Source organism: Antedon bifida, chromosome 2, assembly GCF_963402885.1.
Source record: "Antedon bifida chromosome 2, ecAntBifi1.1, whole genome shotgun sequence".
Lineage (NCBI taxonomy): Eukaryota > Metazoa > Echinodermata > Crinoidea > Comatulida > Antedonidae > Antedon > Antedon bifida.
Window position 1 is genome coordinate 32,119,472 of NC_136227.1, and position 17,467 is coordinate 32,136,938.

At 33.4% G+C, this 17,467-nt stretch overlaps 2 protein-coding genes across 3 annotated transcripts in view; both read right to left on the reverse strand.

The window, feature by feature from the left end:
- Positions 1-6,754: 6,754 nt before the first annotated feature.
- Positions 6,755-17,467, reverse strand: part of LOC144834680 (CDP-diacylglycerol--inositol 3-phosphatidyltransferase-like) — a 107,577-nt gene continuing 96,864 nt past the window's right edge. The window contains exon 9 of the transcript XR_013610994.1: positions 6,755-6,943. The gene's annotated coding sequence lies outside the window, so the exon portion shown is untranslated. The remainder of the gene's footprint in view (positions 6,944-17,467) is intronic.
- LOC144834672 (protein phosphatase Slingshot homolog 1-like) overlaps positions 14,914-17,467 on the reverse strand; it is a 58,176-nt gene continuing 55,622 nt past the window's right edge. The window contains exon 16 of one of the 2 annotated variants that reach the window (XM_078689559.1): positions 14,914-16,419. In XM_078689559.1, coding sequence (XP_078545685.1) covers positions 15,764-16,419 — 656 coding nt within the window. In that variant the 3' untranslated portion in view covers positions 14,914-15,763. The remainder of the gene's footprint in view (positions 16,420-17,467) is intronic. The other variant, XM_078689560.1, reaches the window with a different exon arrangement.

A 17,467-nucleotide genomic window follows, 5' to 3' on the forward strand; every position in this document is an offset into this window, starting at 1 on the left:
TGAACAATATTTGAAAAGATATTTTATATAGATACGAGTATTAGAGACACATTCTTGAACGTTAGTGCATGTTCCTGACAATTTAAAGCTTATCTGATGTGTATAAATCGATAATATATTATATCACATTGGCAATCCGATTAATATGAAATGTAGGTCTATACTATTAATTACACCACAGGCCTATCTAACTTGATAAAGAATAGTAACTGAGTGTGCGCATGTGAAAGTTTAAAATAGAAGCCTTCTTGTTAGTTTATCTCGCCATTTGAAAAGTTAATGCACATTTTCATATGATGATTTGTCAAGCCGGGCCTAATGTATCAACAATGCTGTTGGTTCCCAAATTTACTGTAGACGTGTTAAAAACAAAACAACAAAAAGGATGTTAGAAATTAATTATCTCTTTGATTTCATTGTCGTTCACTCATTCAACCTGGTTCACTAGGACGCAACACATAGCACAACGCAAGTAATTTGACCAATCACATGGGATGGATGAACTGCCGCTTGTCATTGGTCAACTTACATTGCGCTTACGCCCTTTCGTTGCGTCTTAAGCTTGGTTCCCAAACGCAACGAACGCGTGTTGACCAATGACAAGCGACAGTTCAAAATAATCCATCGCTTGTGATTGGTCAACTTACGTTGCGTTACATCCTTGTGTTGCGTATCTAGTGGGAACCAAGCATTAGTGGAAAACAATGTTTGGGCTAGGCATATAGGCTTACTTTTCAGCAGGACAATTTCTCTGGTTTAGCGGCGATGTTGGCGGTGTAGAGTGTTTTTCTCTGTTCAATTATAGCATATACCGCGCTACGGCAACTGTTATAAATCATAGGCCTAATAAACTCGGATAACAACATTACGCGTAACATACATTATGACGTCATGTACTCATTTACGTACATCGACAAAGATAGCAAGGAAAGATGAAGAAAGATCCAAAACGACTTCTTTTTTTATCAGACGGTAATTGCATTATTATGAAAAGCCTATAGATATAACACAATTTAAATACGGTAATGTAATTTGTTTATCATGTTAATAACGAGATATACTGCATTGCGCACAGCATGTGTTGTTTACACTGTATTTTTGTTTGCAAACTCGAGTTTTTCAAGTTTCCTAGTTAGTCTGAATGCCAGTAAGCATACATCCATTCAACTTAAGTTTGCAAAATTCGAACAAAGTATCTAAATTTGCAAACAAGGTTTAGTCAATATTGCTATGTTTAGACTAGTCTGTCTTTCTTGCGAACATTTTAGAATACTAGTTCCGAGTTTGGCAAAAAAAGTTTTCCAATGCAGTGTAGACTAAGTTGAAGTTCAGCAAACCAAAATAATATTGTTTACAGTCACGTGATAGTCATGTGATCATGTAATGCAAATGACAACATGAAAAACCTTTAGTAATTGCTGCTCACCCGAGAAGCAAACAAAACAAAAGTTCTAATAAAAGGGGGTTTTCAACGAAAATTCTAATCTGGACATTTATTTTTATGTTTAGTTTCGATTGAAAACCTCCATTTTTTTAAACAATACACTCTCCTTACAGAGATTTACACAAACAGCCATTGCCAATATTAAACAAGAAATATTTCTTACAAAAAACGCTGCTCGACATTTTAAAATTAATCATTGATTAATTATTAAAAAGATGTCCTTTAATCGCAAAAATACATACAAATCAAAGATAGTTTTTTTAATTATGAATCACATGCCCATTTAAAAATGGTCAATTTTGAACTTTAATGTGGTTTTTGAGTTTTATTTTCTGATTCTACAATTTGATTGATCTATTTTTTATCAATTTATTTATTTATTTATTTATTTATTTTATTTATTTTTTTTTAATTAATTTATTTATTTATTTATTTTTTATTTTTCCTTTTCTGTGCGTTTTTTTGTCTTGTTTGTTTCTCTTTATTTCCACTCTTATTCAATTATCCATTTTATTTGCATAGGCATACCCAGCACAAGATTTCCTCATCTTCTCGGGATTATGCCTTCCTCCATAGCCAATTTTCTTAAATTCACTTTTCTGTTGTTTTATCCAACAAACATCTATTTCATTTTTTATATTCCTTACCATTTTTGTTTATTATTTTGTACTGTATTGCTATGGAGGAAAATAAATGTCTTTTGAAATGAAATGAAATGAAATGTGCTGTGTGTGTATGTGACCTCAACCTGTAGGCATGCAACTGAATACCTCTAGAGACAACGTGACTTCACGGTGGTACAAGTGAGAAAATTCTTCCCAGTCTGTTAATATGCGTCAACCAATCAAAGGCCAAAACCTTGAGCCCTCATAGACTCTCTTTTCCCAGACGTTTTTTGGGTCCAGCAGCTGGGATCTATGAATTATAGTCGAGTTTACAAAGTCGCAAAACTGTCGGCCTTAGATACTATAACTGCTGCTTGCTTTAGCTTCTGAATGAGTAGTCCTCATGGGACGTAGCTGGCAAGAGCAGCAGCGTGAAAATCGTAGGCCTATGTAGTTGTAACAAGGCTACCGTATCTACCAATTGCCCAAGTTAACGGAAAATTGTAACATTATTCCTATTAATGGAAATGGATTAATTTCCTACGATAGTATAGTATGCTATGGATTAATTTGTTGAAGATTATGCATGTTTATTAATGTATAAAAGCAATACATTTTCTGGAATATATGTTTATTATGATAAGGGTTACAGACTGTGTTTAATACATTATAGTGATTTGTGTTCACTTTGCTGATCATATATTGGTCTTTTTTTGTTGATTGTTTTATAATGTTTTTTTATGTAGATGATTTGATTGAACTACTTCCACATTAATTTTAAAATGTATTCTTAATGTGTTACTTGTTTACTATTTTATATTATGTTAAAGATATATTGTCCCCCTGAAATAAAAAAAAAAATCTCTTTTTTTTGGTTGAGTGTGCCATTTTAATGTCACATAATAGTCATTCACAAATTGGATTGCCAAAAAAGATATTTATCTGAAAAACTGTAATTTAAAGCAAAAAATAGTTTTTGGTTAAATTCAACTGTATATTTTGTATTTTTGTGAAATAATTATTTTGTGTTTTTCCTATGAAAGTGAATAACGTCATTAAAACTTCAAAAATGGCCTATTCAAAGTTTGATTTTATAAATCTTAATGTTTCATGATTTTGGGTGACGATACATTTTTAAAGGAAGAAAATAATTATTGAATCAATGAGTGAAAGTGTTTCTATTAATTTTTAAACATGTTTGAAGAATAAGATGAAGATGATAAATAAAGCAATAATAATCACGCACGCAGATGAAAACCGCATAAACTTGGAATTTAAATGGCACTTATCACATTCGGTTTATTCACTTGAGCAATTAGATAGAAAACAAATAAATTGATGATTATTGTGCATTTCTAACAGTAAATAGTAGTCATAAAATAGAATTAGCGGGATATTCTAAGATGCAATTCTATTGAATTCAACACCATAGCTACTAACCGATCGATTAAATTTCATCGTTACGACATAGAACTGCGGTACATAAAACAATATATCTCAAAATGTCAAGATAATCAAATTGAGCGTTCAATTTAGAATCATCAAATTATAGCTTTATTATTTATCTTTTATGTCATTTTTCTTTTTCCAAACGCGAAGCAAAATAAGTAAGACATTACACAATGAATGCAACTGCATATGATAGTGTCACGTGGTACGATGAGATTGAATAACATGATGCACGGACGTCGTAAGCGAAATGCAAGCTTAAGAATACCAGATCAAAGGTAGTCCGGACTATCACATAGTCCTGACAAACTAAAGATAGTAGTCCTCTTCAAGAATACGGGTCTTTGTTCCCAACGTAACACACGCGCGCACAGCGCAAATAATTCGACCAATCACGAAGCGATGGACAATAACAGGGAGCTTTCGTTCGACGACAGGATAAGGCATATACTGTATGCATAAATTCAACAGCCGTGACATATTTCGTTCGGCAATGTTGAATGTAAAAATCAATAAAAACCACACATTAAGTGACGTGTCTGTACTATTTATCCATGGTTTAATTAAAATATAGAGCATTTTGTCATCTCGATCGTGATTTGATTAAACATTTTCAGATTCAGAAGAATCTTCTCACGGACTACCGCCATTTATTTAATGACCTCTTTATGAAATCCTTCAGTCTAAATAGGTCAATACTTGTCCATGCGTATTGCAGACGTTCTAGTTATATAAATGCACGTAAAATAAAAGTATTATGTCACGAAAGAAATATTAATGCATATTTCAAAGTGCTTTCCATTATCAAAATATAAGACTATACAGCTATATAAACATGTATTATTTGTTAATGGTTTTTATGTTCCTAATATAGTTCTTATATTAGTCAAATATTTAAAGTTTTTTATTATACAGTTATAAACGCAGGGAATAGTTTCTTTCACTCTATTCAGCGAATTGAAACTAAAATGTTAATCACACATCGGTACTTTCAAACGAAATAAGTATTTTTAATTAACTAGTTTCAGATTTATTTTTAGAATTTATACTTTATATTTTTATTTAGATTTTAAAGGATACGAATTAATGGAAATAAGATCGTAAACTTTTCGGAAAATCTATTTTAATGTCTAGCCTATTTCCATCATGTCAACAATATATTTGGATGACGAATGTATTTAAGCGATTTTCCATAATAAATTGACGTAATATGGTTAATAATTAGGCAATGTCACCTCTTCACATGGTTAAGGTGGATTTAGAATAGGCCTATATTTATTATTTAGTTTATTTTCAGCCGATACTCGGTACTGTATCTATTTCCGAAAGATCTTAGGAATATTTGGTAATACAACACCACATGTGTTTCACATGTATAAGTAGTAACCTAACCCTTAACATTTTACACGATACAGGCACCATATGTGATAAATGAGATGCTGTATATAAATATTCCTTTTGATACCGTACTTCGGAGATAGATAAAGTATATGGAGATACAGCATTGGGATCGGGTGAAATACTAATAAATGTAATAGTTTACTTATAGGCCTACTGCGTTCAGTTTTTCCATTTATTTGCAACAAAATCGAAAAAGTTGTGAATACAAGTAGAACCTCATTAGGCCTAAAGGGATACTTTTAGGACAAAACAAAGTTCCCCATTCTTAGTATTGGGAAACTGTTTATACGGTACGCAGTAGACAACCCTCCTACACAGACCATCTTTTCTTTTTCGTTCAAATTTGTTTTGGTAACAAACAGTTATTCTTAACTGGAAATGTAATTAAGAAATGTAATTTGGTTTCTTGAAGATATTTTGATTAGTTTAACAGAATCGATTTTCGAACAGCATGATTCCATTACACATATTGCATAAAAGAGTTAACAAACGTCAGAAAGAAAAATACATATAATACAGAAACGTACCGAGACATAATACTTAAAATGTATCTATAACGACAACAACAAACTTTTAACATTTGTGTCACATGTGATGTCTGTATCATGTAAGGTTAAGGGTTAAGTTATGTTATATGAAAAACAAACTTTTAACATTTGTGTCACATGTGGTGCCTATATCATGTAAGGTTAAGGGTTAAAGGTTAAGTTATGGTATATGTTACTTGGGAGATATGTACATGTGAAACACATGTGTAGTTGTATTACCGAATAGTCCTACGATACTGGAGAAATTATACAGTATGCCGATAATCGGGTGGTTTATCAGGCTTTCGTTTCAGGGCGGATAGACGAAGATTTAACAGACGAGTGGAACGACGTCTCTAATTACTTAAAGCTCGAATTGTCTCAAATGGATCTAAAAGGTTCGAACAATAATCTATATCGGTACACAAGTATCCTAAACTATCTGAACTGTCTGACGTCCTAACGATATTTGCGACGTTATCGGTACAAAAGTATCCTAAACTATCTGAACTATCTGACCTAACGATATTTGCGACGTTATCGGTACACAAGTATCCAAAACTATCTGAACTATCTGACCTAACGATATTTGCGACGTTATCGGTACACAAGTATCCTAAACTATCTGAACTGTCTGACCTAACGATATTTGCGACATTATCGGTACACAAGTATCCTAAACTATCTGAACTTTCTGACCTAACGATATTTGCGACATTATCGGTACACAAGTATCCTAAACTATCTGAACTTTCTGACCTAACGATATGTTCGACATAAGCTAAGTAAATTCAATCAAATCCAACATAATTCCATTATGGTTTTCGCAGTTTTCGTAGTTTTTAATACAACAGATAAAAATCAATGTTGACTGGTTTGATGAATGATTGTTACGATAAAAATACACTTATAATCGTCTTGTCACTGGAACACCAACACTAACCCCCTACTCTGCGTCATAATGGAGCGCAGGTAATCCTAAATCAGTCCCTCTTTAAACCAACTTAATCAACTCCTACTAAAAGTTTTATCATAGCTCACATTTTAATCTTACATTATTCTCCCATTCCCCCAACGAACGTCATTCATTTGATCCACTGTGATACCATCTTTCAAAATATAGTTTCAGTAAACTTACTGGGGGCTACATTGAAGATTAATCAACTCAATATCCCTTTAACACCGCCTAGTAAAACTCCGGAGTTTACGCTTGGTTCCCTGCATTAAGCTTGGTTCCCACTAGCGACGCAACGCAAGGACGTAACGCAACGTAAGGGATTTGACCAATCACAATCAATGGATTCTTCGCACAGTGGCTTGTTAAGCTTGGTTCCCACTAGCGACGCAACGCAAGGACGTAACGCAACGTAAGTGATTTGACCAATCACAAGCGATGGCTTATTCGCTTGTGATTGCTAACTGTCTATAACTTCGCTTGTCATTGGTTAAAACGCTTGCGTTGCGTTTACGTCCTTGCGTTACGTTCTAATGGGAACCAAGCTTTACTGGTCAACTCGCTTGCGTTGAGCGTACGTCCTTGCGTTGGGTCCTAGTGGGAACCACGCTTCAGAGAAGTGGAGTTGTGGCTTGGTGGTTATGATGCTTGGCTACCACTCCAAGGGTCCTGGGTCAAGTCCCATCACATGTCAGGATTTTTTCTAAGGACAAAATTACAACTCCACTCCCAAAGACTTGTAATAAGACTTTGTTTATGTCAAGCATCTCTGAGGGTCCCTAATGATCAGCAATTGCTGGATGGATCACCCTCATTAAATATGGTAAAAAAAAAAAAAAAAGAGACGCAACGCAAGGGCGTAATAATTTGACCAATCCCAGGCGATGGAGTACTCGCTTGTTATTGGTCAACTCGCTTACGCCCCTGCGTTGCGTCCCAGTGGGAACCAAGCTTATAACAAGAGAGTTCGGGATGATCCATCGCTTGTGATTGGTCAAATTACTCCTGCCTCGTGCTGCGTCGAAACACTGGTTCTCGGATCTCCGAAACACTCGTGGGGTACAATTAGGATAGAAACTTACATTTAGAATTACCGGAGGAGGAAGACGAGGCGATAACTGGACACAAACACTACATGCTAAACATACTTACGTGTTATTCATAGTTGAGATTGAAAAGAGTTGCTATATAATCTGGATTTTAAATAAGTTCGTTCCTTTCATATTGTTGTTTCTGATGTTGAATACATGAATAAATACATTATAGAATAAATCAATGAAGGATGCAATGAGCTGAATATATGAATAAGTACGTCATCTGCGTTTAATGTCCCTTCCCACTAGGACTGTTTTTTTTTTGGGTAAAAATCAATTTTAAAATATTGCCTTTTTTCCCATAAAACTTCGTAAATTACAACAATTGGAGCTGCGCTTCATCAGTGGATGAGACGACTTTCATAATTAAGTTGCTCTTCATAACATAGTAATAAACATTTCATTAAAAAACTAATTATTTAATGAAGTAATGTATTTCTTACAACATTATCATTTTGCTATTATGTTTAAAACATAATGAAAATACACAAATATGAATTGGCGACGTATGAAGCGCCGAGGGTGAAATAATTACCGATGCCGAAAATAACCGATTAGGGCGGACATATCACTGCAATGTAATTTCTCATCATTGTAATAACATATACAATATTTAATGAAGTAATGTATTTCTTACAATATTATAATTTTGCTAACAATCATAATGAAAATGAAAATACACAAATATGAATTGCCGACGTATGAAGCGCCGAGGGTGAAATAATTACCGATGCCGAAAATAACCGATTAGGGCGGACATATCACTGCAATGTAATTTCTCATCATTGTAATAACATATACAATATTTAATGAAGTAATGTATTTCTTACAATATTATAATTTTGCTAACAATCATAATGAAAATGAAAATACACAAATATGAATTGCCGACGTATGAAGCGCCGAGGATGAAATAATTACCGATGCCGAAAATAACCGATTAGGGCGGACATATCACTGCAATGTAATTTCTCATCATTGTAGTAACATATACAATATTTAATGAAGTAATGTATTTCTTACAATATTATAATTTTTCTAACAATCATAATGAAAATACACAAATGAATTGCCGACGTATGAAGCGCCGAGGGTGAAATAATTACCGATGCCGAAAATAACCGATTAGGGCGGACATATCACTGCAATGTAATTTCTCATCATTGTAATAACATATACAATATTTAATGAAGTAATGTATTTCTTACAATATTATAATTTTGCTAACAATCATAATGAAAATGAAAATACACAAATATGAATTGCCGACGTATGAAGCGCCGAGGGTGAAATAATTACCGATGCCGAAAATAACCAATTAGGACGGACATATCACTGCAATGTAATTTCTCATCATTGTAATAACATATACAATATTTAATGAAGTAATGTATTTCTTACAATATTATAATTTTGCTAACAATCATAATGAAAATGAAAATACACAAATATGAATTGCCGACGTATGAAGCGCCGAGGGTGAAATAATTACCGATGCCGAAAATAACCAATTAGGACGGACATATCACTGCAATGTAATTTCTCATCATTGTAATAACATAGAGATAGTTACAAGAGTGCAACACGATGAAATATTAGTTCTTGCATATCAAACGCATCGGCGTTTGATATGATACTTACATGTACTATAGGACAGGTAATGAATACTCAGTCATGAATAATCATACAGTAGTTGAGAATTCAAATTATGTAGTGCCCACGCTCGCCTCCTTCAGCCTGAGGGTATACCTTGTCTTCAAACTAATGATTAATTTCTACCCGACTCCAGCAGTGAAAGAAGAAATATTGATGAATATGTAAAAGAAATGCAGTAACTGGTTGTTGTTTGAGTTATGTCATATTGTATAACGAAATGACTGTGTTTATGTTTTCTTGAATACATCATTAAGTAAACTGTAAAAGTATCTCAGCTAATTTCCAACAAACATTTGATTTTATTCATTCAATTTTTGATTCATTGTCTGTGCTTTAATTTATCTTTATAAATTATATTTATTTTAATTTTTTTTATTTTAAATGTTATTCATTTAATTTTTTTGTCAGTAATTCGTTAACCGCGTCGCTTCAAAGTAGTGCACAACACGGATTTCATAAGGAGTATATTATTTTCATTTCGATAGTTTTTTTTAATGGTAATTTATATGCAATCATTTCCGATTTACGACGGCTTAGTAAAACTAGGACCTAGTTACGTTGTTAATTCACCGTGCGCGTGCGGCGACATTATTTTAGCATTTACTGTGGCACTCACTGCGTTCCATAGTTTTCCTCAATTGATTATAGTTTATCGTTTTTAGAGGATTCAAGTCTAGGCGGCGACTACTAACGAAATAATCTCAAGTTACTTAATAATAATTAATATGGATGATGGAACACGACCGTGGAACTACTTGCTAAAAGAAGTTTTAATGAAGATTTTCTTTTCAAAATTAAGGATTTATTTGCGTTTTGTATCTTGTATAATAAATGTAAATATACATCAGACCCTACTATCAAACAACGTATATAAAGAGAAAACAGAATATTTACATATCAAATCATACAGTCGTATTGGTCATACATAATATAGCTTGGTTCCCACTGAGACACAACGCGCAAGTGTACGCGCAAGGTACTGTGACCAATCACAAGCGACGGATTACCCGTATGTTACTTGTGTCGTGGAACCAAGTGCAAACACTTGAAATAATATCACTCTAACCATGTTTATGTTTATATACTAAAGAACAATATCAGGAAAACATAATAAGAATGTTAATAATAATATAAATAAATAAAGGCAACCATAAAATACGTAATAAATGTTTATCCTTGGTATTAATACAACATGGTGCTGAAGATGTTTTAACAAGAACATATTATAAAATAGAAACACTTATTTGGGAAACCCCCTATTCAGAGGACATTTTCTCATGAAATATTTGAGGAGCAATTGGTCTATGTGTTTTAACACTACGGTCAATTCCTATTCAATGGGCATTTATTTGGTCCCGATATGCTTATTTAGCTGAAGTTCTACTATAACAATAAGTAATAACAATAATGAAAATGTGTAAGGTTAAAAACACATGTCACTGATTAAAAAGTTATGACTTAGATTACGAACTGAAATGCATCATTTAATATTATTAAAATTTAAGACATACGGATAACGTAAATGGTACGTATGTATAGGGTACGTACACACATTGACACGTATGTGGAGTTCCTATTTAGATAGGAATCAAAAACCTCAACCTGTTAAAATGTACACATTTAATTTGACGTCCACACAGCTGCAAATAGCGCATATAACAATGTAATTGTTGCCTCAGATATACGAAAACGTAACTAGTTTTACCTCTGACCTCTTTAACTCAATTATTGATTATTGCTAGAGCAACATTACGGACAGCTTTAAAATTTACTTTACAAATAATTGCTTAAAAACTTTAAAGAGAAATGATTTAAGACAGTATAATATAAATGAAAATACAAGATCTAATAAATAATGAGGGTTGTACAGATTTGGATCAGTGATCAAGCGGAGGACAGAACTAGAGGCAGATGATCAGTATAAGACATTGGCAAAGTTAAGCTCAAATATAGTTATGACACGCCATGTTGGCCAAAATGTTTTTTTGTTGGTACATCATCTTCATAAACTACTGTAGGCATGCGCAGCCCAAACAATACTGTATTAAAATGGTTTTGTATCATTTTCCTATTATCATTTTTCATAGTGAGGAAAATTGATTATTTTAGTATTAAAGTGGGATGGTAAAAGCATGATTTCTAAGGTCAACATGCATCAAAAGGTCATGAATAATTATTTTTGTATTTCAAGCACTATATTTGCCACCTTATTTACAGAATTGTTTAAAAAGTAACTTTACCTAATTTTCCAAACTGCAACAATGTTATATAATCTAAACATGAATTGCATGTCTCATTTTGAGAATATCTTCAGGCAAAAGGAAATTGCTAGATAAACATGATCAATAAGATTTCACTATTCAATATTCTAGCATCAGTTTAATTGAACATCAATAGTATTTGACGTTTTACCACCTCTTGCGATGTAAGCTTGGCTAAATACAATATATAGATTTTGTAAAAAGTATTCTTATATTAATCTTTAATTTGGTCAACAAAGTTTGTAGAAATGAGAGAAGAAAAGTTAAAGAAAGTTTGGAAACATTAATATTGGTAAAGTAAAATTTAAGACTAAAGATCCAATGCTTTATCTACAAGCAGTTGTTAATAATTAATAAGTATATATATTGATTTAATTTTGTGACAAAATCTAGTTTGTGAATTACTGTACACCGCAACAGTGCATGTACATTCATGTCAAGTTTGAGGTTGCTGCTAGCTTAAGATGTACTGACACCCAAAAAATCTGGATTCTAAACCCTTCCCTGGCTACAAAAAAAGGAGGCCTAAACATCTCTGCGACTATGTCATAGGCACAGAATAATGGAGACAATCTAAACCCCTACCTAGCCGCCAACAAGTAGGTCTAAAGATCTCTGCGACTATGTCATAGGCACAGAATAATTGAGACAATCTAAACCCCTCGCTAGCCGCCAACAAGTAGGCCTAAAGATCTCTGCGACTATGTCATAGGCTAATTGAGACAATTTATTAATTATATATATTAGTAACTTACACTTTATCTTTACATATTCTGTGTAATATTTTGGTTTCATTCATAAAATACTCGATTCTGTACTGTATCCTATGACATAATTTATTAGCAGTATCATCGGCAAAAACTGTGATACATTGTCACATATGTATCACATGTGGTGCCTGTATTATGTTAAGTATAAAGTTATAGTTATTAGGCTTATGGCGTATGATACATACATTTTCTTGATATGGATATGTTTTTTTCATATGAATTGAATATAGAAGCTATTCAATACATCAAATTATTTCAACCATCATTAAAAAAAGTAGTAGATTAGGGCAAAGTGAAATTACAATAATGTTACTCTTCTTCCCTGGTATTATGTTGAAGTATTATGTTAAACCAAAATGTTTATATTATGATGTTTTCTAATTCCTAAAGCTTAATGACTTTTCTCGTAGTATCAAATGTACATCAATTAATGTCTACTTGTAGCCGGCTACGATGGGTTAATATACTCATGTTATTCTTAATATACTTGAGGGAAATTTTCGTTTCTGTTTGTTATTGTACAAAATATCATCTTACTAAATTCCTGAAAAATTAAGGCTGTGTTCAGACCTCATGTAAAATATGAAGGTACTATAATATATTTTAGCAGAGGGTCAGAAGAGAAAAAAAACATGTACACTGATTAGAGTTATTATATTACAACTGGAGAGTCAACTACAACACAATCACAGCTCTCAAAAAGTGAACCCATGGACAATCGAATAGGCCTGCTTCACATTGACCAATCAGATCTCCAGAATGAAGCCGCATACACTGTTATGCAACACTAAATTAACACAGGCATGTTCTATAAACAGTCATTTGTATGCCAAACTGTATGCAAAAAATTAATTTAATTTCCATTAACTTAGACTGTTAGTATCACTTTTCTGTTGTCTAGTTGGTTCTCTAGTAGTAATATAACTCTATGGTAAATTGAATTTGAATCAAGATGTTTGAAAGCCTTTAGGGCACAAAATATTTTCAATAACTGAGCATTATAATATAATTATAATTATCCTGTACGTTACCATAATACCAAATATATATATTTTATTAGGAATACTAAATATATATATATTTTATTAGGAATACTATCAGAAATTAATCATTAGAAAATGTCAGTTCTATTTACTTTGGTAAAATGAGTTTGGTAAACAACCATACAAAACAGATTATAAATTAAAAATATAAATCTTAAAAGTTTAAATCACGATATAACGAAATATAATATTATTTATCCTGAGAAAATATGTTCCTATTTTGGAAAATAAACAAAATAAAGTATAATGTCTAACTGGTTATTGTGTTTAATATTAAAAATATACAGAATATGGATTTTTCACATACATATTTTAAAATGATAAAAGTGTACAAATTCTATTTTATGCTGGGTGACAAAGGCTGTTCTTTCAGATAGCCCAGTACAAGACCATGATCAACACACTTGGAGATGATTCCCTATTCTTTTTGAATATGTACCAATTTCTTTATCATGCACATGTGCAATGTATGTACATGGGACCAACAACTTTTTATCCTATCTGAAGGATGAGGCATTGAGAGTAAAGCAGCTTTCCCAGGATACAAGCAATCCCAAAGCTATTACACTACTCTTCTTGAGATTGCAAATTATTTTTTTACATTAAATTTACAACCATTCATTATGCAATCTATTTATGATTTTTTAATAAAAATTATGATAAATAATTAATATAGATTAAATTCTATGCAATTATTGTTTGTTTTGAAGCAAAATGCGATGTTGCTCATTTCAAATTGATGGATGTTTGGGATTTACAGTTGCTCATTATGAAATATTACCAGAAAAAATTACTACTTATATTAAATATTCTCATTATACCATGCAGACAAACTACAGGCTCATTATAATAGAAATTACAGTCTGTAGACACAAAAGGGAAACTAAAGCTGGATGGGGCACTTCATCCCAATTAAAGGGATACACAAAGGGACACCCCACTTAAAGGGACACTCCAATTAAAGGGACACTCCTAGGAGACACTGCAATTAAAGGGACACTCCAATTAAAGGGACACTCCTAGGGGACACCACAATTAAAGGGACACTCCAATTAAAGGGACACTCCTAGGAGACACTGCAATTAAAGGGACACTCCTAGGGGACACCCCAATTAAAGGGACACTCCAATTAAAGGGACACTCCTAGGGGACACCACAATTAAAGGGACACTCCTAGGGGACACCACAATTAAAGGGACACTCCTAGGGGACACCACAATTAAAGGGACACTCCTAGGGGACACCACAATTAAAGGGACACTCCTAGGGGACACCCCAATTAAAGGGACACTCCTAGGGGACACCCCAATTAAAGGGACACTCCTAGGGGACACCCCAATTAAAGGGACACTCCTAGGGGACACCCCAATTAAAGGGACACTCCTAGGGGACACCACAATTAAAGGGACACTCCTAGGGGACACCACAATTAAAGGGACACTCCTAGGGGACACCACAATTAAAGGGACACTCCTAGGGGACACCACAATTAAAGGGACACTCCTAGGGGACACCACAATTAAAGGGACACTCCTAGGGGACACCCCAATTAAAGGGACACTCCTAGGAGACACCACAATTAAAGGGACACTCCTAGGGGACACCACAATTAAAGGGACACTCCTAGGGGACACCACAATTAAAGGGACACTCCTAGGGGACACCCCAATTAAAGGGACACTCCTAGGGGACACCCCAATTAAAGGGACACTCCTAGGAGACACCACAATTAAAGGGACACTCCTAGGGGACACCCCAATTAAAGGGACACTCCTGGGAGACACTACAATTAAATGGACACCACAATTAAAGGGACACTCCTAGGGGACACCCCAATTAAAGGGACACTCCAATTAAAGGGACACTCCTAGGAGACACTGCAATTAAATGGACACCCCAATTAAAGGGACACTCCTAGGGGACACCCTACTAATTATATTTGATTTGATTTGTGTATTTTGTTATCTATTGATTATTTGTGCAACCAGTTGATACAGTTGTCATGGTTGGTTGTCATTGTTTTAAATATTACATAGAAATTTACTGTGAAAAGCTTTCACTAGTCGTTTAAAAATAGAATAGTGTTACTTCATATTTATGCAACATTTTATTCTTGTGTTATATACAGTACTGATCACGAGTAGTCAGACATGAGTAGAATGACGATAGAGAGATATACGGTACTGTATATAATACAAGATTAACATGCCAGTATAATCCTATGCTAGAGAATATCCTACCCAAATTTAGGCTACATTTGGACACAATAATTTGGTAAAATTGCAAAAACAGTATAATCCCCTCCCTAATAGTCGCCAACTTTCGCACTTGGGCACTAAGTCATATACAACAATGGTAATTAATGTTAATTCGGTAAGTATTCAAGCATAATCTTATTTATTTTATTTTGTTTCAACAATATTTTAGGAGGGTGGTCCATCCAGCCGAAACTGCTTTTGCTCCAACAATTAAAATAAGAAGACAAACAGTTTGATTTATAAAAGAATGATACATTTTAAAAATTGAAAAACAAACACACTAACAAGAAATAGAAATTATTACATAGTGTTATAAAATGAATTTGACCGTGGACTTTCAGAATCTTCATTGCTACTTGAAATGACCCTTGTACGTGTGTTGCTTGACCGACTCTCACTACCCTGTGACGGTGATTGCATAGAGCTTTTCCATGGCCGTTGTTGACCGTATCCCAATGGCATTGTTGAAACGGGTAATTGTCGCGGTGATGATTGCAACGGGTTTGCACCGGCTTCCGTATTCAACTCAACACATCCACTTTCTGATATCTTTGTTCGTTTTGGAGAAAATTCATCGTCGCAGTCCTCGACGTCTTCATGCGTTCTTGTATGCCCGCGAGGTAAATCTTTTTTGTCAGTATGTGAAAGGTTGTGGGGTAGTTCGTCTGTAGCCTTGTCAACAGGCGTGCGACTACGAGGTAACTCTTCATCCGACTCGGAATCCTGGAGTTGATAAACGCCTTCTACTGAACTTGTATAATCACTATCATCTGATTCATCGTCAAAATCACGTCCTGAGCTAACCCCAAGGTGACATTTTAGTGCATCTCTCATTTCGGGCTTTAGTTTTTCTGAAGAACATCTTTTCAAATCTTGTTTTTTAGATGATGCAGACAATTCCAATTGGCGAACTCGCTTGTTCACGTCTACAAAATCTTGCTGGTGCTCAAAATTTACTGAAAAATACAAAACATTTGTTTACTGAGATCATATCATGATATTTTATACATCACGTTCAGAGTAGTCCTACAAACAACAATGTTTAAATACAGAATATTAACGTATACAGACCATGTCAAAATGATTCTACTGCAGTTACTGCAGTAACTGTTGTTATTTAGCAAATTTATTGTAAGTTATCTTTAAGACAAAATTATTTCTGTTTTAGAAAAAAAGTAAGGTAAGTCAAATTGCATCTTCTTAAATTAAGAAGGTAGGCTTTCTCAAAGAGATACATGATATATTGTATTTAACAGAGCTGAACAAAGACAGAGAGTTTGGTTACTTATAGAACAAAATTCCCACGGCGAATCCTTAAGTTTTGATTTCATATTATTGTTACATAATCCCACCTAGTCTTCCTTTAGTACGAGATTTGTAAACTAATGATAATAATAATTCGCATCTATATGTAAAGAGGATTATTTACATCGTACCATTAAACAACGATATTAAGAACTATCATACAATACCATTTAATATTTAAGAACAAGAATTACATGTTTGTATACTACACATTTCACAGAAACCATTAAAAATGACTCTACTGCAGTTACTTCAGTAACTCTATTTGGTTTATTCTTTAACCTGTTTACACAATTATGTAGCAAGCCTTATTTGGGATAATCATACACAGATAGAAACATCGATATCCTACTCTAAATTCAACATTTATATTTCCATTCCAAGTTTTCTATGGGCCACATCCTTTACATTAAAAAAAGTACAATCCTATGTTAACAACCATAGACTAATAACTAAAACCCATCAATATTTATACAATAAATAATAACTATTGCCAAAAGCTGCACTTTATCTAATAAAATACTATTCATTACTTTCTCAAATATTCAATGTTATTTAATTATGGGCAAAAAGCATCTTTATAATACATAATTGCAATAAAGATAGACACAGCTTGGCTTTGATACATGCAATTCATTAAAAAAATAGTTTGTTATAAAACTTGTAGAAGTTTTTATCTTCATTTCTAACCATCATATC